The sequence below is a fragment of the Anopheles ziemanni genome, chromosome 3, assembly GCF_943734765.1.
Source record: "Anopheles ziemanni chromosome 3, idAnoZiCoDA_A2_x.2, whole genome shotgun sequence".
In the NCBI taxonomy this organism is placed as follows: domain Eukaryota; kingdom Metazoa; phylum Arthropoda; class Insecta; order Diptera; family Culicidae; genus Anopheles; species Anopheles ziemanni.
The window spans coordinates 56,703,423-56,726,333 of NC_080706.1; the positions used below are offsets into that span (position 1 = coordinate 56,703,423).

The 22,911-nt window shown below is 44.2% G+C and overlaps 2 protein-coding genes across 2 annotated transcripts; one reads left to right on the top strand and one right to left on the bottom strand.

The window, feature by feature from the left end:
• The first annotated feature begins 5,764 nt into the window (after positions 1 to 5,764).
• LOC131287586 (scavenger receptor class B member 1) lies at positions 5,765 to 12,224 on the top strand. Its single transcript, XM_058316649.1, has 8 exons — positions 5,765 to 5,807; positions 9,805 to 9,896; positions 10,024 to 10,530; positions 10,736 to 11,004; positions 11,076 to 11,356; positions 11,431 to 11,549; positions 11,628 to 11,750; positions 11,928 to 12,224. Exons 1-8 carry the CDS (start codon positions 5,765 to 5,767, stop codon positions 12,222 to 12,224), a joined length of 1,731 nt encoding a protein of 576 aa, XP_058172632.1.
• Positions 12,225 to 13,471: 1,247 nt separating this feature from the next.
• LOC131288435 (uncharacterized) lies at positions 13,472 to 22,415 on the bottom strand. The gene is made up of 6 exons (XM_058317568.1): positions 22,334 to 22,415; positions 15,791 to 16,046; positions 14,982 to 15,127; positions 14,020 to 14,896; positions 13,867 to 13,954; positions 13,472 to 13,639 (listed from the first exon to the last, which is right to left on the bottom strand). Exons 1-6 carry the CDS (start codon positions 22,413 to 22,415, stop codon positions 13,472 to 13,474), a joined length of 1,617 nt encoding a protein of 538 aa, XP_058173551.1.
• Between the last annotated feature and the right edge of the window lie 496 nt (positions 22,416 to 22,911).

The window sequence follows — 22,911 nt, forward strand, 5'->3', positions numbered from 1 at the left end:
AGATACCTCGTGGCGCTAGACTAACAATCGGAAACCCCCTGCCCTCAGCGACGCAAGTTTCGCAGAATTTTCTTTACAAAGGAATATTACGAGGATACCCAAGCTGAGAGATGGGAAGGGGCATGTGTGCGTTTGTAAGCAATGGAAAACGCCACCCTTTGTCGCTGGGAAATAAAAGCCCAGTCCAAAGGGGATTCCTTAGGTCACGGAAATTACAACGCACCCCGGATATTACAGAACTCGTTTTAAGCACGCGTTGCAGCGGTCGGCGATCACTGACGACCGGAACAGCGCACAAAAGCGCACAGGTGCCCAAGGTCAGGTCAAGATGGTGAAATCAAACCAAACATCGTAACGATCGCGTATCCACACTTTCGACGCATGCTGATTGTGGGGTTTGGATCGAGTACGCCATCACTAGTGCAGTGTGTCATTGTCGGCATCAGCTAGAACTATAGCTGGTGGATAGAGATAGAGAGTCTGCGTGTACTTGCTTTCGTAATTTTGCTCACCATCGCTGACCTTTTGGGTGGAGCTTGGACTCCGCACGTTGGCGCAACCAATTCTTCCGCGTGCGCCCGGCAATCAAGGGACAATTATTGATACCCACGTTTGTGACCCTTTATGTATAACTTCTGTTGCTTTATGTAAAACTGTGTTGTGGCTAGCCACGCGAACGATCCTTACGATTATTTGTTGACGAATCTGTCAACATTTTGAACCTCTGATATTGAATAGCACCGTATTGGGATGGCGGTAGTAATAAACATTTATTTAAAATGTAAAAGAATAAGTTATATCATAGCTATATGGGAAAATGTAAGTAACAATCAATGTAGAGAAAACCTTCTTTGGTTCTTCAGCTCTTGACTGACTGGGCCTTGTGGCCTCGACGGCTTAACCACTCTTCATGTCGTATATAATTAGAGTGCGGGAGGTATAACCACCAGATGGGTGATAAAAAAAAGGAAAAGTAGTTTAATTACACATTCATAAATTTGCGGTAAGCGCGTCAATCTCGCCAACGATGTTTACTGTCCTTCTGACGTGTTAAAGCGGTCAGTGACGTAAACTGTCATGGGTCACGGGACCGAAAAGGTTAAGCTCGGGGAAGCACACCCTTCGAGTGACCAACAGCAATGGACATCCCGGGAGAGCTGGGCGAAAGTTGTGTATTATGAGCGTCATTTGGGCCTAAGATTCGATATGCATGAAGCTTTTTATCGTCAAGAAGTCCTCGATTGAGTTGGAACGGAAGCTATGGTATGCGTAACGGATTAGAATCGATCACCGTAAGGACCTCGAGGTGTTCTACCGTGTGTCGTCATCCGCATTCCTGAGGCGCTGGGAATTCAGTGTGTTTGCCGTCGTCGTTGTCAAGACCTGCTCAGTGTCAAGTGCGCAGGGTCGGTAAGGGCGCAATGGCCAGACCACAGCATGACGCTATCCTTTCCCAACCGCAACCGCCAAGCGACGAACTTGATCCCACGTTCAGGCCGGTAACTGGACGACTTTGATCTTCATTCGCTATTTTCACGGTCTCAGCTGCTTGTGAATTGAGAGTAAGGAGACCTACGAGCAATTATGCAATGGGCATATGTGTCCGTGTGCTATCGGCCAAGTGCTACCTGGCGGTCGTCGCGCCATCCGCACCATTCCCCCAGGCATGACTCTGCGCGTGTGTACTTGTGTGCTGCACCAATCGGCTTCATTGATTGCATCGAACTACATTGCGCCGAGGGTAGCACTCAGTAAATCATTTTAGCGCCGTCCACCGGCGTCCGTCGGTTCGGGGTGAACGTTGGCGTTCATGATCGGTGAGATGGTATGATGACGGTGTTAGACGTTTTACATTGTGGGCAACAAGTGGTCTAGGGGGCATGTACACGCGCAAATACACGCGACTTATGATAGCAGGGCCAATGGAGGTCGGATGATCGGAGTCCGAGCCAAGAGGTAACTTCAATGTTGATGAATTATTTATCCACGTGCATTATGAATCATTAAACGAAAAAGAAATAGTTTCCACCATGTGCCACTACCGTAGGGCTGCATCTACAGACTGTAGGATAATAGTTGATCTTCTTTCTTTGGGATTTTCTTTCCTTGGGCCACTGGAAAGAATTTGGAAATTATGAAATTTAGAAGAGTATTAATTTTCACAAACATCCGACTATAGAGGAATCACTTCTCTCCTACCCCTCTGACGGGTTGCCGGACATTTAATGATCGTAAGGACGCCCAGCTTGTAGGTTATGGAAGATTAGAAAGGAACTAATATTGAACGAAAAAGCCTGAACGCAATCAATCGTTACCATTTGTACATTTGTGTGTGTGTTTTTTAGATTTAGCCGTGGAAGGAAAATCTTTAAGAAGACTCCCCACACACACAGGGTAGTTTAGAGTTTTTACCCACTTAAACCTTTCCTCGTACCACATACCCTGGGAATCTGCGCATATGCGCAGATATGCTGTCCATAGGCTTCGTTGCCCAGCGGAGATTGTGCTCCAGCACACAGCTGTCGACTGGTTAGTGACACTAATGCGTTGCCAATACTCTACAGGGGTTTCTGCTCCTCTCTCCACATTTTTTGAAAACGCATTTTTGCTTCTTGCTGCAACCCCTTGGCCCATTTTTGGTCCAAAACTTGTATAGGCGGGTAAAAGTCACCAGAAGAAAATTTTTTTTTGAAAAAACCGAAATTTGAAAAACACGTTTTTAGTTCTCTAATGATCAATGGACCCTGACCATGAGAAGTGAAGACCACGATCGATTTGGGCGATAAAAATGTCGGTGTGTGTGTGTGTGTGTCAGTATGTGTTCATTTTAAATTTATTTTTTATTGTTTATTGTTTATTATAATGTAATGAGTATCTGAAGAGCATTAAGTTGTAAATATTTTTGTATAACGCCATTATGTGTTATATTAAACGGTGCTCCCGAAAGTATAAGCACGATTTCTAAATTACGTTTTTAGTAAACGGATGACGCTAAACAGCTGATTCTTCGTTTGCTACTCAAAGCTACTAGTTAAAGCATCGAAACTATTTTGTTCAACCGTTTCTGTTAAAGTGCGAGGCATTTCCGACGAAATGCGCAAACGAATTGTGCACAAATGGTGCTCGACTCCTAACATTTCGCTAAGGCATTTAGGGAAAATCGGTGCGCCGATGATGCGCCGAAAAGTGGTCGAAAACCTGGTCCTGTCAATCAACAGTTGGACCAGATAATAGCAGAAGCGTTCTAGCAAAAGAAGGAAAGTTCCAACGTGCCAAGGCAACATTGAATTTAAAAACGTACAACAAAAACAAAATAAACCGAAACGGAGTACAAAGCAGGCCACATGGCGTTAAATATCGGGGTCGGACGCTGTACGACAAGCTGCGATGGACTATGAGTTGTATGTCGTCCTGTGTGACGCGTCCTGGTAGTTGATACCACACCGTGCCTGATAGCCAGGATGCCGATGCAGCCGACAAATCCATATTTCTCGAAAAATTCGGAAAAAGGCGATTTTGTGGCAAGCTGAATTTGCGACTGCAGGTTGATGTTCGAACCGTTTGTGACAACGGAGACGATGAGGACCGATACCTGCATCCGGGAGACAGACAGTTTTTGAAAAGACTGGAAGAAAGAGTCGAAAAACGGTCGGAACAAGTTTGTGCTGAACCTGATTGGAGGCGTCAGGTCGAAACTGTGGTCATTAGCATATGATAAAATTTTTGTAAATTTTTGTTTTCGAAAATAGTCTAGAACACAACACACACACACAGTTTACCAAATAAACATTCAGTTTCTGGAACAGGTTTTATTTTCTTGTCTAATTTTTAGTTGTACTTATACTTCCGGGTCTTACACAGAAGCGACTGCTTTCGCGCGATATCAATTTATTAGATTATTAGATATTAGATTAGAAAAGAATGAAGCTCAAACTATATTGCGTAAGTAGATTTGAAATGCCAAAATGTCGATGAAATGGATGACATTGTGGATGGAGATGAATTGCATACTTTTTCGTTTAACACCCACCCAGACAGAAAAGTAAGCTTCAAAGTATACGGATGTTTACACTTCTTGTTCATACGACGGGTTGATCGCATTCCTGAAGACTTCTAATAACACCAGTGTCCAGAATCTTATAAGTTAAACCAACGGGTTCTGATAGCAGGTAAACATTGATTGAGTACTGGATTTGTCACGAGTATGTAAACGAACATGCTGGAGAAATTGTTCAATTTTATATTCCATACAAAGCCGATGATTTTGAGTCAATTTTTATTTACTCTAAGACATTTATGTTCTGATAATATATGGCATTTATTATCTGGTTTTTATAACATTTAACGCGTTTAGACATCATTTGTTTCAATTCAACCGAACGCTTAGGTGCGATCCTTCCACTCACGACATTTATCGCTCGCCCCGCTCTCGCTCATAACCGGCAACATCATGCTGATCTTTCGATTCCATGCTTCGCTCCATGAGAACCGATCTCGTGAACGAACGCGCACACGAATGAATACAAGATCGCAATCGTCAGTAACAACCTGCAAGCGAGAGGATGCTGTACTGCTCGCAGAAGTCTTTGTGCCACGGCTGTAGCTTATATAAAGAACAGAACATACGCTGCGCTACTCCTATTTGCACTTTTACTCTCCAGCGTGCAAGATCTTACGCTGCCCATATTACAGATTATTCAGCCGAGTTTTCTGGGCGGAGTAGCTTAGTTGTGCAAAAATCCTACCAAATCTTCGCTACCGAATTGTGCAATATTATTAATTGTGAGTGTTGAATTGTTACAAGCAATCAGAACTAATATACACCGTGTAAAGATTCGTGGTTTCTGCCGTTGTGAATTATTAGGAAAACAGTTAAAAAAGTTAAAAATAATACAGTGTGCTATACAACTGTTGACTGTGGATTTTAATCCTGTTTTCAATAAGTGGATATTATCACCAAGGATTACCACCGTACAAAAGTTGCACGAAATCGAGTAGTTGGTAAGTGTTTGAAGTGTATTATAAAATGAAGTGCGTTAACAAAAAGTTAATTTATACCGTTTTAATTTCATATGTGACAGCATATCATGTTTGCCTTGTCAAACGTTAAAATTTAATATTGAATTGATTTTTTTTATTCATAAATTTTACTTAACTTTCGCTTTATTTTATGTCACATTTAAATCAATCGTTCCATGGAATTCATATTCAAAATATCTACTCACTTCAGAGTTACTTAAATAGCATTATGATATTCGCATATTTGAAGGTCAGCTTTTGTCAGTAGCTTACTAATATTAATTGTTTTCTTCTTGTTAGCGTGAATAGTATTCTGTTATGTGTGCAAACCTACTTCAATATGCATTTGAGATGGTAATACAAAAAATATAACGCTGCTGTGAACACTCGTGTGCTTTTGGAGATGTGCATTGATGCACACAAACGCATTGACAGGAGTGTTTATTTTTCTATATTTACCTGTTAGTTAACTCAAACGTAGTTTTAGCATTTGTTAATCGTACCGGTTGAATTATAGTACTTTTCTTGTTTTTATTTATATATTTGAAAACACAGAAACCCGGCACCATGATACAAAGTTTTTACAAGTTTTAGTAGTAACGGATCGGAGAACCAGGGAGAAAAAAATCTTGTCATTTGCTTAAGTACAAGGCGGATTTTTAGTGTGTAAAGCTTGTTACCTCTCGCTCGTATTCGTCCAGCTATTATAACTCCACTCCACACATCAGCAGCAGTATCACCAAAAATGACAACTACCCCAGCTTTTCCGTTGGCCTCCAAAAGGAAACGTAAGTAGAGATGTTGTTTACTCCACTTAAGTGTTTGGGTGATTAGCAGGTATTTAATTCTTCACACGATACACATGATTTATGGATCACTTAAAAATGAGAGTTCCTGCCAGCAAAGAAGTTTTTGTGAGCAAACAGATTGATTCTGTTATGTTTGTTTAATGGTCCATTTCCGTCTAGAAAGCCGCATCTCATAGACGAGATAAAACACATGAGAAGAATAGTAGTTACAGTACAACTAGTTGAACTTTGTTAGTGTTAGATTAAAGCGTGGCAAGGAAAGATCTTTTTTATGGTAATGACCTATGTGCCATGTGAGACGATCCGGATGTTAGTCGCACAGATTTATCACTGCCGTTTAAAGCTTGACCTGCCCTCTTCTATAGGTATGACGTGTTTTCCTACTTGCGGTTCGATCAGTATAGCGAGCCGTTCGAATCTTTCTGCAAAAACCGTGTGTACGACAGTTCTGGTCAATTCATCCACGTGGATCGCTCACGAAACAATAATGGCGCCGGTCAAAAGTTAAGTGAATGCAAAGCTCAACCACACAAAATAGTACCTGTTGTGTCGGATGAATAAGCCAGAAAGTGACCTATAATAACACATGCTAATAATCTACCCTCCACACTGGCCCTCCCTTCGTTTATCTCAGCAATCAGCGATGAAGAAAATGAAATTAATTTTATGATAGTTGACCCATCAGGAAAGGACGAAGATGTGTACGCCCGTGCTGTGGCACTAGGCTTTTGTGGTTTGCAATTTAAAAGCGTGTGTGTTATTGCTTATTAGTAGACCTCTCCAATCGGTCATCGGTCGAGATCATAGGCGCCCTGGAGATATTTAACTACTTCCTATCTGCTAGTTGTTGTGCTGGGCTAGCGCGAGGACCGAATCGTATGATTAGTCTTCCCACGGGTTGTAAACTGATTTAAAACCACTGTACTAAGCCGCTCTCGCTACATTTGCTGCACGAACAGTGACAAGCGGGCGTAGCTTGATCCGGTCACGGCAACACACATCTATAGCAACTTGTTAGCAATGAAGTCCTTGAGATTCCGGTTCACGTCCTTGCACCTCACGTGTAATGTTGCACTCAGCCGAGGCTGTGCTGGCGTGCGTCGTACTTAACGTTATCCCTGGCGGGCAGTTAGTGAACCAACGAGCGTCAGTTTATGTGGCTTCGACTAGTATCGGCGAGACGCAGCGGACTCTGCTCTTCGTCTGCATTTTACCTTCACCGGCTTTGACGACTGTAAAATGTCAGCTAAGCAACTATTAACTGGTAATGAGGGAGAAAGAGTTACGAATTCGTAAATTGCATCAACAACTTGTGTCTCTTATTATGTAACATGCAATTGGTTGTTAAATGACAGCAATTAGAAAGATTTTAGCAAGTTTACTGAAGCCAACTTACGTGATCTAAGTTTTTACTTAGCCTGTAAATATAATTAACTACAATATTTTTCTCATTTTCGTTGAGTTGAGTTGAGCAAAAATCCTGTTTGAGTTCTTAATGAATTGCGCCTGTTGCATGGTATTTTACCTATTTAAAAAATGTTACATTTATTATTATACATTTATTAGTTTTAATTGAAATAACAAAATGCTACCAAAAACAATTGTCGCTTGCATTTGATCCCCTAAAGCTAACTTTCATTAACTTGATCAATTTTAAACACATAAATCACTTTTCGAAAGATTACAGTTAACAATCGTTTTTGTAATATGAGCGAATTTCCAATTGGTAAATATTGCATCTATCATTTCTGAAGAGACGCTGCATTTAGAATTCCTGCACATGCACCAAGTTATAACACTATTATAACGGATTGGCCTACTATTGATTATGGTTGTGTATGGGAAACCAAATGCTCAACAAAAGGTGTAAGGTGGCGACGCCATGGGGTTCTCCGGCTTATCGCGGAGATGGAACTTGTAGTGCTATCTGAGGAATGAGTCGATTGAAATGTGTATTGTTTGGCTAACGTCCTATTGATGCGCAGTTGAATCGATTTTCTTGCCGTATGCTTTCTTTCTCCTGTGTCTCTTTGTCGGATACGAACTGAAGTAGATTTGTGCTTCCGTGATTCTTTCACAACTAGTGGAACAGTGCTGTCTAGCGTTTCGCACATAGTAATTGCTTCTTTATTCTCGTTGCTCGGACTTCACGAGTCGGCGATCACCCAATCGTACAGTGTCACCATAACGATATTGCGGTGAATATATTGTTAATCCCACACATTCTCTGTGTGCGGCTTACTAAACCCGCCAATTAAAATCCATCGATTATGGTCTAATCAGTTCTGTTATTCGAGTTGCTACGAATGCGCCGTGGCGTCCAATATTCTAGGACGTGGCGAACTAAGAACTTCCCGCTACAGTGTGAAAGTAACCGGTTTGTCGATTTCTTCGTCGTTTGTCATAAGGGCTGACCTGAGTGCCGCCCGCCTGCCCGCTACCTGCTCGGACAGAACGACTACCGTGTGGCGTGAGTGCACTAAATGACCCACTAGGGTCTAATCGCTTGCAAAAGGCTTCGATTATGGGGTTAGGTTAGCCGCATTGCTTTGCTGGATTCACGTGCGGAGTCCGGTCCTGGCAACGTGTACGGTACCGATACTGCAGAATGCCCCGAGCTGATCCCGATTACCGGTACCGGCGCCCATACTCACTATTCATTCAGAAAAATTTCTCAAAATCGGTTCCTGGTGAACGTGCCGCTTTAGGTGAGGTTCGTCGTCTATCATTATACCTACGGTAAGGTACGCGTGTCGTCTGGCAAAGTGGGTATTGTAATTGTAAACAAAGGAGCTCAGGCGTAAATAGGGTATTAGATCCACGAGTACTATATTTTAATCGATCGACCGGAAGCAGCATCAGATACTACGTATTAGTAGTTTCCGGTGGCAGGTCATTGAAAGACGTAATTTCTTTTGTAGCAAAACAGCCAAAAATCGTAGACAACATCACGATATGCGCGGTAAAACATCTTTGAACCCATGTTTACTTTCGTATAATGTCATCATTGGTTGATGCACGGCTGATGACATTGAACTTTCGCTATTGTTTCCCCCCACTACATTAGGCCTCGCACCGAAAAAGTTAGAGGACATTGTGTACAATGCTAGTTTATCCATTTCCGTTCCATTGAGACTTGGTTTCAAAGGATGCGACCCCCTCATTGGTCTGCATTGCTAAAGCAGCTACGGAAACACACGATCGTTAAAGGTGGCCGCGCGTTGCTTTCATGCTGGGCTGCGGGTTTACCGAGATCTCAAGATCATAAAAACAGGTTTATGACGCACCCTACTGTCAATTTCAATACCGGCACTAGCTTTCCTTGTCTTTCATTACCTAGCTCACCAACGTGCCACATCCTTCTTCACCACAAGAAGTTGAAGCTAGACGGGGGAGGGGTGCTGCATGTTTACAAACAAATGAAATCGCAAGTAACATTATCAAGCCGAGGTGTTGTTCTAGTGGAAAAGAGAAGTGAAGAAAGCAAGTAACGTAACGGGTCCTGTGCGGTTCGACTGATGGATGTACGCAATGGTGTTTCTTCATACGTGCGACTGGTCTTCCGTTCACGTGCCATGCTTACCATCACAACTTACCGGTACAGGTTTATTTATTTGGTTTACTCGGTCTCGAGGTTACGAGTGCGTGAACTTCTCTGCTCCTTCAATGCTCTCCTTCCGTGGTGTCAACATCGACACATGCACATGGAGCGTTGCGTTCGCCGGGTAGCCATTCCAAGATCAGCGTGGCACACTTCGGGTGGAGCGTGTGCCATCTTGATGTCAGTGTTGCCGCCCCGGGAGTAATAACCTTAAACCAACCCCTCGTGGTAACGTGGATAATTTGTGACGAGGTGACATTGAACCGGTGTATTGTGGCAAGGCGTTTGTAGGATGGAATTCGAATGTCTAGTTTGATGTTTTCGTTTATGATTGACAACTCTAATTTAACCGTATGTCTATTTTTTTGTTTACAGGTGTGATTAAGCTGTGCTGCCTAGGAGTTCTATTCATTACACTAGCTTACGCGATCATTGTGATTGATCCCACCGAAGTCATTGTCGAAAATGTGAGTATTGCATGAATCCGCACCTAGCGATCAATAACGGTATTTGCGCTGGCAGATCAAATCTGGGCTTAGCGACCTTGAGGATCTACCTCTATTTACCCCTCATGGTTTATTATGATTTATGCAGAAATTATCCATGTTCGAGGGCTCCTACCTGCACCGCCTATGGAAGAAACCGCCCCTAGAGGTATTCATCAGCATTTACGTGTTTAACATTACCAACCCGGAGGAGTTTATGAGCGGTAACGAGCGACTACGTGTGCAGGAAGTCGGTCCGTACGTGTACCAGGAGTTTTTGGAGCACCGCAACTCAACCTTCAACCCGAACGGCACGCTCAGTTTTGTGCCCATCAGGCGGCAGGTTTTCGTTCCTGAACGGTCGGTCGGTGATCCTCAGGAGGACCGCATCATGATACCTAACATAGCGCTGCTAGGTGTATCCAGTGCCGCCTATCGAATGTCATCGTTTGCGGCTTTCGCTGTGGCAGCCGCACTGAAGCCACTCGGCATGTCCCCCATCCTGAATATTACCACGCACGATCTGCTCTGGGGGTACGATGACCCGCTGGTGCGGATCGCTTCGTCGCTGCTTCCGGATATAATTCACTTCCAAAAAATAGGCGTTTTAGATCGGGTAAGTTGACCGTAACCATCACCAATTCATGATCAGCTCGTCGCGTTCCTATGTTTGAAAAACTTTCTCAACTTGTTCTCTCATGTTTATCCGCCTCATATTTTTCTATCACTTTGCTTGCATCGCGTGATCGGCCGCAACCATCACAGACGATACATAATATGTACTCCGAGTAAGCTAACGCTCTTCCGACTCCTGATCGTAGATGTTTGACGATGGCTTTGATACGGTTACCATTAATCTGCCCGAATCGGTACGTAACCAGCACCGTAGCGGCGAGGATGGCACCTTAGACGACGAATTGTCGGACGAATTGGTGGAGAGCCTGCACGATGACTACTATCACGAAATAGTTTCGCCCCGGCCTGCCGATGAGGAACCGATCAGAGATTACTCGATCGACTTATGGAATGGATCTCCGGGACTGGCGCATTGGGGCTACGTGGCAAAGGATCACTGGGATGCTGATAGAAGGTGAGGCTAGTTGTACGATGAGTGGGTGCTTGAAAATACTTAGATATTAATTGTTGGTTTCATTTCATTAGAAATACTCCGTGCAACACGCTGCAAGGAGCATACGATGGTTCCGTTTTCCCTCGCAACATCTCCAAAACGGAGGTGTTTAAAGTCTACCGAAAGGCTTTTTGCCGCACGCTCCCAATCGCCTTCGAGCGGGAAGGCGAAGTGGATGGAATAAAAGCGTATTGGTTTTCTATACAAGAAAATGCATTTGAGAGCTCCGTAGACGATCCGTACACATCATGCTATTGTAGAAACAACCAATGTCTTCCCAAGGGTCTCGGGGATCTGAGTCCTTGTTGGTACAGTGAGTATTTTGACGAGTTTGAAGGAAAGCAAAACTGTAACTGTAGCCAGTAAACATGTGATTGATTTTTCCAGACATACCCGTAGCTGTTTCGCTTCCACACTACTATAAAGGTGATCCACGGCTTTCACAGGCGATTGATGGCTTGAGTCCAAACAAGGAAAAGCACGATGCCGTTATCATTATGCAACCGGTAAGCGATAACCGTACCGCGATGATGCAATTGAGCAGTTTTCTAACATTCAACGTACGTGTACCTTTCATCCCGCAGCAACTAGGCATCCCAATGCAAGCCAACATTCGTGTGCAAATCAGTCTGCTTACGAACATTAGCTTCAACTCTGAGCTGAAGCCGTTCCACAACTCTGTTATTCCACTGATTTGGGCCGAAATGGTAAGTATTTGCAAGCGTTTCATTCAAAATGAATAAGTTTACATTTGGCTTTGCTGCTCTCTGTGGCCCACGAAATCCGTTGAAATACTATTTTTTCGAAAATTGAAAAACATTGCATGAAGATATAAAAGCTTCCCGAAAGTTTGCTAACATCTTTTTTTGTGCATCTGGTAACAGTCGCTGGAAAAGCTTACGCCGGAATTGATTCTCCTGCTGAACATCCTATTTGGAGTTGCACCGTACCTTCAAACCGGACTTGTATGCTTGCTAGCGCTACTGGGAGCTTCACTACTCGCCACCGCAGGCCTGGTGCTGCTCTGCTCGACCGAAGCCACGACGTTCGAGTACGACCCACGCAAGTCGATCCGGTATTCCACCGTCAACATGATACCGTACCCATTACGGAAGGAGCTGGAAAAGTATGGAGAGAGCGAAGTACGACGAGAGCCCTTGCTGATAGAAAACTGTGCATGAAGCGGGCCACGAGCAGCGAATGCTTTACGGTTTGGAGCCGTTGCTGGTGAAAACTTGTCACTGGTCTGTCGGTTCTCCTGCTCGGAATATTCGAACTGAGATTTATTCTTATAGAATAGAATAATAGATTACACGGAAAAAAATTATACATCGACAAACAGCCACAAACAAACACACTCCTACTCCTGTTTCCGTCAAGCGGCACGTCACAAACTCACTCATTATTTTTAAAAGCAATTGTGATATACTTTTACGATTTAATTAGTTGTAAGACCGAATGTACTTGAGGGATGATTTTCACTACTTTTCGTCTCTATTAACCTATTGTTGAATTAATTTTCTCGTTTACTGTTAGTGTTTATCGTTCCATAGCAGTTTTCCTGCAGTGCTGCAGGAAAAAATAACGTTTAGTCAGTTGATTGAAAAACAGGTATTTCGTCAAACGCGGTGTTGTAGCAGTGGAATAGATTTAACGCAGAGCATAATTGTTAGTACGGGCAGATGGAATAATAGATCATTAAACGGATTCAATTGCACTACCGACAGGTATGGTACCTGTAAATTGAATGAATAAAAATACTTTTGGGTGCATGTGCTTTCAAATGACTAAACTATTCATTCATTTTATTGCGAAGCTTTTTCATTGGTTACATTAATCCATTTTTTTCAAAACTCATCATTATAACTGAACGAAAGACTACTTTATCTATCGGCAACATAACACCGATGTTCACGCTACTGTTTTTTTCTTATGATCTAGGTTCACACACAATATCGTAGCGTATCGTACAATAATCTTCAAAGTTAGTGAACAATAGTTGGACGTTTGTATGCAACATATGTTTTATTTTCTAATATTAGCACATTTTCAACACCCACATAGGAGCGTAAGGATTCGACAATTGATAGTTATGAAACAATGAGTAACAATAAACAAAAACATAATAAACACGGAAAAACGTTAAACAAACTACTTATCTACACTTATCTTGTGTAGACACTACTGTACCTCAACTTTGTTGCAAAAGGAAACCCTACGGTAATCTTTTTTTCATCTATGGTTGAATTATTGTTTTCAACGATAGTATTATAACCATGACATGTTACTCGACCGCAATTCCGTCTATCTACATTACTTAAGTAATATCACAATGTTCAGCTTCGCTACGGTTGCATCACAAAAACTGGAGAGCATTTTTTGTTCTCTTTCGCAGCTTGTAACTCCGTTGGCCACGCTGGTTAGGTTGTCAGTTATTCTGGATGGTTTCCACTATCCATTGACGGTAAAAGGATATTTTCGTATACACGTCTGGATAGTTTTTAAACGCACATCCAGATCCAAAGGAAGTGATTCCGACCAATATCCACGGTCCACGCTTACTGATCCTACACTGTAGTGGTCCTCCGGAGTCGCCCTGAAAATAAAGTGTAAAAGAATTGAGTTTTCAATTGTTAGTTGGGCGCACCAGGGGCGCGCTATTGTCAAGCATAGGTGAACAGAATATGGAAATGTATATGATTTGGTCTATTGGAAACCGTAACGCAATAGTAGGGAAACACATGCCATTTACTAATAAGTTCGAAAGCCATGCGACGTTCATGGACCGGTAGAGTTAAGTAGATTTGACGTGAACTAACATACCACGCATGTACCCCCGGTGCCATCCAGGTTTCCGGCGCAAAGATGGCCACGATGCAGTTTGATGAAATCTCCGTACGCCTCTTCGCATCTGTAAAACAAAAGCGACTCTATGAGTGACCGAATCGGAGATGTGATTCTGTTCCAGGTAATTACTTTTTACTGCTCTGTATTGGTGCACGCGTTTGCAGCAAAACGTCCGTCAGTTCGTCATCGATTGTCGATTTGCCCCATCCAGTTGCAAGGCAGTCGACATACTGCGACGTATCGGGCATTGCTCCCGCCGACATACCAGGGTCGGTTTCGATCGCGTCTTCGTCATCGATTGGTGCGCGATCGTTAGTGTCCTCGGTCCGGTAGTTCGGCTCGTTCCGGTAATATACGGGAGCATGAGAAAACTTGTCATTCCGGCGTCGGCTATTGCCGAACTTGCTGTTCAGGATGGCACGATGGGTTTGCCGGTGGCTACTGCTAGGATCCACCTTGCCGCTGTCCATCTGTGACCGATGATTCCATCGTTTTCCATCCTGACTGCTTTTTCTCTGGTGAGGCTTTGTACTAAGCATCCCCGTGGCAAAGAACCGCCGCGTGGCCCAACTGGTCGATTTATTACCATTGGAAGAAGGTAGTTTTGTATGATTAGTTCTGGGCGATAGAACTTGCCCCGTGACCAAATGGTTTACTAGATATCTTGCCGTTCTCGTACGTGAACCGCGTTTATCGTTGGTCTCGGATTCAAATGCTTGCTTCAAACGACGCAGAAAATTATCGTCTCGAAAGGGAATCGATTCTGGAAAAGCCTCTTGGTCGTCAGGAATGTTCTGGTTTGATGGTGTGGACGGATGTTCCATGCCAAGGTTCGAATCTCGGTCGAAGAAATAAGCAGGTTTGTCGCTGGGATTCGGTCTCGACTGTTGATCCGGTCGTGGGTCGTACGTCATACTGTTTACCTTGAAGTCAGCGAAAGGAAGACATATTTTCCGTACCCTGGAGTTTGGTGCGGTGTTGGCGGGCCTGGACAGCTTAAGGAGCACTGAAATTCAAACATTTAGAAAATATGTTAGATCGATTGCGTTTTTCGTGCGTTCATTGTCAATGAAACGCCTGTTTAAACTCACCTAGATCGTGCTTGAAATTGTGGTATTTCTCATGCAAAATGATCTTGTCCACCGGTATGCGCTGCTCAAAGCCGGACTCCGTCCGACGGTCGTATTCACCGAGAACCACGGTCCACAAGGCGGGAAGAGGCAGATTGAACAAATCACTGTCGACAAAAGGAAACAAGAAGAGTTTAATCGATATAGTAGTACCAATATTGAAAACGGAAAGATGCTATTTATTACTACCGGAAATACTTCCGACGCGATTGCCCGACGGTGCGCTCGAAGACCTTTTCTTAGGTGCATAGGTGCACAGTGCACTTCCTGTGGTGAGTATATTGAATTTGTTTTGTGCATACTGCTCTAGAATGGTTCAAATCGGCAGTTTTGTGCACGGGAAAATAAGTGTGTGTGTGTGTGTGTGTTTGTATGGTTGTGTATGAGTGTTCTTTGCATCGCATGGACCGGATTCGAGAAAATGGGTCGGAACAAATTGAAATGAATGATTTCGTTTTCCGCGTGATGGTGAGTGGGTCACGTTGGTGTTTCTTTTTGGGGGTAAGGTTAGTGTTTATGCAAATTTCCCAAAAACTAGCCCACCGCCAGCGTCGGGTCGGACAGATGACGGAGGTTTATTGGATTTTTTCGTTTGGTTGGTGGAAAAATATTGACATAGCACCGATGCGGGATGCCGGACGCACATAGATGCCAGTTTTGGCAGCATTCCGGCCATGTGGACCCAGTGCGCACCGATAATCGAACGAACCGCACCCTCAGCGTAGGCCCTGCTAGGATTGGGAAACTAGATTTCGGAAAGGAATACGTACTTGTGAATGCAGTGTGCTGCGGACAGAACCCAATTTCGGTCTATTAGCACGCCACCGCACCAGTGACCGATAAAGCCGTACGACGGATGCAGCAGCTCCAAGGACACCTGCCACGGATACTGGCCTTCGACGGTCGGTGTTCCGTGCATAATCTTCGGACTTCGCATTACGGTCGGCTCCGTGCGGGTGGAAAAGTTGTGCTGCGCACCGGGAAAGTAACTGCGAGGCTGTCGACGGGAGGTTCGAACTCCGCAATCTGCGAATGAAGAAAAAGTCAATAGTAATTGCATCGTCTGAATGGAAATTTTCGTTATCAAATTTTAACAGAAAACGTTAATGGAAAGCAGAATACACCATTTCGTGGCTTCATTGGCAAATACAACATCGTACCAGTCAAGGATATATAAGAATTTCAAAGTTGTCTTACACCGTTTGGATTGTATCAATCCTGCATGAATAAACCAAATTTGTCAATGAATTTATTCAAAAGCATTGATTTCTCAAACAAAACTGTTTCGATTCCTTCTTTGTAATTTGTTAAAATATATTAAAGGATTGCGCATAGACGAGATTAAAACACAACAATCGGAAGGCAATCAAAGTGGACTTTACTTCTAGAATGTTTTAGCACGTTTTCTTTTTTCTACCAGCATTTATTGCATTAAATTGTAATTAGATTCCCGTCACTCCAATAAGCTTCTTTTTTTGTTGTTCTACTCGCCAAGTTATCTAAAGAAAGAGTACTTCACAGTATTGTACAGATGCCCCCTTCTAGGATACTTGGCAAAGTTTTGATTAATTGTTAAATTGCACCGCTGCCAAGGTTGTGACTACCCATCGGGTGCATTCCCTCCCTCCCCCCTCTTTCCATTGTCCTTAAATGTTTATATGGTTCGCAAGGTTACCAACAAATCCCAGCTTCCGTGCATCTCGAGTTAATTATATTATGTGGTAGCGTAATAAAATTACCATATTGGTAAGGACAACGATTGCAGCTCGCCAAGCGAAATAGGGGGTGGTATGGATTTAGATAAACTTTCCCCGCATCGGAAACAATCAATAATGGTACCAATGATTGGAAACACTTCATGAACACGGGCGGGGCGTCATCAAACGAAACTTCAAGAGAAAGGTATTATCGCTACGAAAACGCTAGAGATCTGGCCGTAGCTTGCCATTACACGATTCACTGATCCCGAAAGCGCCTCTAGCCTTGCTGGACTATCTTAGTACGTAATCGTACGGTAATCATTCGACAATGAACGAGTTTCGGAGGGAGAAACCAGTGACTACACCTAAGCGGCAGTGACGAAGGTTTATTTTTTATTTTATCATGGAGAATTAAATAACTCGTTGCAGCGACGTTTGGATGGAGCCTGCGAAGCTATCGATGGGAATTTCAATCTTATTTCCTACCAGTTCCTGGTTAGTTCCGCGTAGTAGTGCCTTCCAAGCGACGAAGCACACTCGGCCTTACCCACGTGGTTTCTTCTCCAACGGAGGCGAGGCGAAATGCAGTAGCCTACCGACTGATAGGTGGCCATGGCCAGGAAGACGGTGGCTCGAGTGCAATCAAGACTCGCGAGGTAGGGTCGCATACGCTCGTTAGCCACTGGGTACACCTGCAAGCCGGTGTAGAAGGTAGGAAAGAAAGGGCAATTGCGAGCCGAACCAAACAAAACCAGTACCTGTATGCTGTAATCGACATGATATGCCAACCCTGCGCCGCGTGCACCATCGGATGAAAGGAAAAGTGATGTTGGCCCGGGCATTGATTCAGCTTCCCGGTCCTTCCCAGTTCGTTCCGCATGACTTTCGTTGCACTACGCTGCTTCTCTGTGTGTTGCAATTTCCGCTTTACTACTTTCTTCCAATGTCATTACGTTAGCTTTTCAACCACCCGGCATCTCTCTGCAAATACTTGCAGCTCATTTGGGAATGTTTTATTACTTGTCGTTACATAGCATTTATGTTCGATTTTTCGCTCGCTTCTTGTTTTCGTCCTTTGTCTCTCTACCAACTTGTTACTCTTCGGCTCAAAAGGTGCTCGTATTTCTTCATCATCCACCAAAGTCCTTGCTTTTCTACCCGCGTTACGTCGAAAATTATTATGCAATCGAACTCTGGTCGATGATAATGACAGGCTAGAAACGATAGCGCAAAAAAGGCCAGTGCACAACAGGCCATCGGCGGTAATGGTTAGTGTTGTGGTTAAGCTTTACTATTCCACCCGATGGGCAAAGTAGTGATTTTTACATCAACCTCGTATTCGGAAGCATAAAATAATCGAGCAAAAAAACAAAACAACGCCGATGGAGAGAGGCCAACCGTTCCAAATCAAGCAGCATCGAAAGGAGCGTTTAGTTTGTGAGATGCTTCGTGACTGCTTTTTTCTATTTAAAGTAAAAGTTACCATCACTGAGCCAATGGCATCCAAATGACGACCATTGCGATGGTCATTTCCGCATTGGTGGGTGAAATGACGCTTTTTGCTTCTATTCTTTTGCTAAACTTTTACTTCTCATGTGGTGATTTCTAGCAAGATTATACAACCGTTTGAGTGAGTAACGGCATGCGGGACATAAACAGGATATATGAAGAAAGATCGCAAAAAAACATAAGAACGCAAGCGTGTAGCAAAATTACTGTGTCATAAGTTCTGCTAGGACATGAAACGCAATCAACGTAACCGTAAACTGTAGTGAACGGTGTACAGTTAAAGTGCATGGAAGATCTTACCTAGGACCAGAGGCAGCACTATAATGACACTTGTTGTTTAAAACAATATTCGTCTCACATACTTCCTGCTACATAGCCGATATGCAAGATTTAGCAATCTTAATCGCCTCCAAACAAATGGACAAGTATTGAGACGTTTTTCACTTTTCCAACTTCTCATGGCTCGTTTGGAAGCCGCATTTCGGCGGGAAAACTGGCCGCTCGATTCCCGATTCGATGGTGGTCTTTCACTCAATCGGAGCAGATTGATTCGAAATAAATTGCTGTATTATTCATAGTTAAATCGATTTATTAACACTCCGGATTCGGTTGTCACTAGCGGCACGACCGATACGGTCGAAGCGAACAAATCTGCGAGCCGCCCCGTGTTTGGCTCTGGAGAGAGAAAATTACAAATTTAATCGTATTTCTGTCCTCGTGCCGCGGCTTTGCTTCTCTAGCCGTTCATCGTGTGATTTTCTTTTTGGACAGTTCGTTAACTTGTTGGTTGTTCAGCGCCGTCGCTCCGCTGCATTGCCGTTCGTCGCCAGTAATCGGAATCTTGTTTATGTCTGAACGAATTGTAAAGCCCTGCAGAGTCGGAACGCTGTTTCGTGGATTGGAGAACGAACGCTGTAACAGAAAGACGCCTTCAGCGGTTTGGCAGCAACAGCTTGTTTTTTAGCACCAAATACGTTTTTGAAGACTACGAAATCCTCTTGGTTGAGTTGATCCCACTTAAGAAGCAACAAAAGCAGCAGCAACGGAAAGCGATCAGCTGACTCCACCGAGACCTTTTGTTTTAAGTATAATTCGTAACTCTTTTCATAAATAGAAAAATCGTTTCTAAATACCCTTAACGTGAGTGCCACGTGTCAATCAATCAACTTGAATTAATGAATCGTTCATTGATCGATTGAAACCAAAAACTGAGGCGGTCATTCATACTATGGAATCATTTCACTAAATACCACTTTAAGCCATGGAAGGTGTTGATCGTTCAACCAAATCGATCATCTCTTTGAAACATAATGTATCTTCATCGCAGTTCATCATTCGCTCAATTAGGAAAATCAACCGAGCGATTGATTGTATCGATTCATCGCTAGGAAAATGGCTCAGCAAGAGGCTTTTGAAGATTCCGGCGATCGACAATCACCCCCTGCTGCCTCTCTAGGCGAAGCTGTTTGGTAGACCTTGTTTTCACGGTTTTTGCTTTTCGTTATCCTCAAGTGAACCGATTGGTCAGATCTCGCGATGCCCCTTGTGTTATTACAGCATCCCGCATGCGGTTATTCAGCAGTAACTCATTCGGGTGATCGAAAGGGGCTTTTCTAACGCGAACAAATTCCCGTTACTGAAGAAATGGTTTTCACTTTCGTTACCCCATATGTACATCGCACCGGAGTGATAGGATAGGTGCGAAAGACTATGTCATCGAACGAGCGGAAGGTTTACCCGCGAGTTGTTCGACCCGCCATTAACATTTGGTGATTTGGATGCCGATTGCTGTATACAAACTACTTCCTGCGTCAACACTTTTGCTTTCGACGTGAATGGGTTTACTATTAGGTAGCTCCCCGGTGACACGTCCGACGAAACTGTTCGTGACTACCGGCGCACAATACGCACAGCAACGGATGCTTTATCTAACATCCGACCCTTGGAGGAAAAGGAGCATTTCTCTGAAGAAGTATTACAAGACTACTCCCGTTCCCCATTATGGCCTTTCAGCTTAGCCCATTTTTTAAAGTCACGCAAAATTCCGCATATCACTTCCGCCAAACCAGAGCGCTAAGGGGCTAAGCCCAGGCCGAAGCTGCTAGGGCCCTACCAATAGAACGGCCATGTTCCACGCAAGGAGACGATGAACCAGTGAAAGTTTCCTCCACGGGGTCCCTCTTTTATGGAGCAGCCCCGTTTACATAATCGTTCACAGTGAATCGAACCGGGCCGCTTCATTCCGGAGCGGAAGGAGCTCCATACGTATTATTTTATATCCTCTTACATCTCCCCCCTCTTTCCCACCTAACGAAACAATCCCGGGTGATCGTGATCATCCACCTCGGATCGGTTCAATCCGATCCGCTTGAGGGCGACAAAAAAAACATCATCCCTCGGCTGAAGCCCAAGCGCAAGCTGTTGACGCTCTCGGCGTGTCGAACACGTTGGTGGGTTTGGGTAATTTATTTTAATTAATATGCTGCCCATGCGTTCCAGGGGCACACGTGACTCCCATGGCCGGCCGAGTGGGGGCACATTCGCGATACCGGAACCCGGGGTGCGCACGCAGTTCAGCGATTTTCAGCGAGTTTGATCGATTTTGGTGCCCCTCGTCTTCCGTTTCAGCCTCGTCGATCAATCGGCGCGATCTGCCGGTCTTCCGCACACACTCACGGTCCCCAGCCATCCCGAACTGGTCCGCCGAAGGGCACGTCGGGAGGCTTTCGAATGCATAATGACTTAATTAATTATGCGTCTCGCTGGAGTCGGTGACCAGTTCGGGAAACGGTTTCGCTCCTTGCTCGATGGGTAAGCGAGGTCGTTACACAAACGCCATACAAAGATGCTGATGTGGCCGATGTTCCACGCTAACCGCTGACTGCGTCCATTTTACCCGCAAATTCCCGCTCGACCACAGGACTGTTATTAACTTTCAGTGTAATTGAGTGTTTACTATGGTGCACGAGTTACGCGGCGGTTGCGCCCGAGTATGGAAATTATTTATGCCTCACCTTCCGGTTTACCGAATTTTTTCCTTGACGATCATGAATACATCGCCGAAACTACCGAACAAGGGTACAGCTGACGAGGTGCGGCAACACGAAGCATTAGAAAGTTCGACCAACACCCCAAATGGTAAAAATGTTTGATTTCATAAAGTTCTTGTGCAGGTAGTACGTGCATGTAAGTTGGGGAAGAAAAAAGCAAGTTCTTCCATGTCGAAGGCAAGTAAAACAAATGCTCGCTGAATACAAATCGTTCACATATTTCTTGTGCTTGAAATAAAACTCTCTTCCAGTTGCACAAGTTCTTTCGTATTATTTTTCGATGGAACTTGCATGTTTGTACAGTTTTTAGTTTACACAGTTTTCTCCTACCTGGCAAAGTTGCACAATTTATTAGTGTTTGGACGTATCTGGGTTTTACTTTTTTGTGTTTTCTGTTCAATGCCTCCGCGTAGGTGTTCTGCTTCTGCTGCAATCAAATTGCAGCTATATTTTTGAGAACCTCACCGACAGGATGCTGCTCCGGAAAGATGCTAACACACAGCTGGAATTTGCACACACATACATGCATAAAACGCTCCTCGTGTGGCGCATTGACGCTAGATCGGCACCACGTTTATCAAACATCCGTGCGTCGGCATTTGTGATGCAGATTAATGTGTACGAGCAACGCGGCATCGGGTGGTGAACACGAGGTCGTAGGCAAACAGGGATAGCACGGAAGCATAAATGCAAACATCTCGCCACCAGTTTAGTTAGGATTAAGGAAAACGGATTTGGAGCACGCGGCACTCGGCGCAAACGGGACCCAAATGAAGCGATATCCGCCATAAACGACAACAAACACTCGCAAGAGAATCTGAGCTTCCTGCGCTATGCAAATTATCTTTAAATTATTTCATAATTCACACGGCACCACGGGGTCGGCCGCTTCGGAACGAAAAATGAATTCCGGTGGTGGCGGTTTTAGAGAAAACCGTTCATAAGAATGGGGGCGTTCTGCCGATTTCTTTTGGGACTTAAGTCCTCCACTGCATAGGAGTGAAGAAGCTCGCGAAAGGATGGTAAACTAACAAAACGGTTATCAAGATCTTACCTGAAAAGAGCAAGTTTTCGGCACCGACGAATCCAACGATTAGCAGCAAAACGGCCATACACATGGTTCGTGCATTTTGCATGATTCTTTCCTCGGGGATTTCGGGTCGCTTCTCGAGTGCTTACCGTCGCTGCTGTGTTTGTTGGGTTACGAGTGGCACTCGATGGCAGGATTTTTGTTGCAGCACGAAGGAAATTTTTGGGGATACGGCTAATGTTAGCTGCCGCCAGATGCCTACAGTCCGGGATGACAGTAGGGTAGAGGCCCCATTTTAACCTTCGGCGAATATTTCCCAGCAAGATCGTCTACTGTCTCTAATAAGCACGCGACGCGGAACTAGCGAGAATGGCCAGTGCCAGCTAATGACGACCGAGGGGTGCGAAACTGATGATATTCTCTGCTTTCCGTACGCCAAATTCAAAATCGATTCCGTGTCCCTCGTAGCGGTACAAGCTGTTGGCGAATCACTTTCTCCTCCGGAACGATTCGTTTGTTTGATTGTTTCACTTTCTGGTCGCACTGGCGAGCAATACTAGCCGGCACAAGGGGCTAACGGGCACATGGCACGACGGGCCAAC

Excerpts from the sequence above, each read along its gene's own strand:
- LOC131287586 (XM_058316649.1), top strand. The coding sequence starts at position 5,765 with ATGACAACTACCCCAGCTTTTCCGTTGGCCTCCAAAAGGAAAC. Across the intron at positions 9,897-10,023 it reads CCGAAGTCATTGTCGAAAAT|AAATTATCCATGTTCGAGGG; the intron begins GTGAGTATTGCA and ends TGATTTATGCAG. Across the intron at positions 11,550-11,627 it reads CCGTTATCATTATGCAACCG|CAACTAGGCATCCCAATGCA; the intron begins GTAAGCGATAAC and ends TTCATCCCGCAG.
- LOC131288435 (XM_058317568.1), bottom strand. The coding sequence starts at position 22,415 with ATGCAAAATGCACGAACCATGTGTATGGCCGTTTTGCTGCTAATCGTT. Across the intron at positions 13,955-14,019 it reads CCAATACAGAGCAGTAAAAA|ATGCGAAGAGGCGTACGGAG; the intron begins GTAATTACCTGG and ends TTTGTTTTACAG. Across the intron at positions 13,640-13,866 it reads GCACCGGGGGTACATGCGTG|GGCGACTCCGGAGGACCACT; the intron begins GTATGTTAGTTC and ends CTTTATTTTCAG.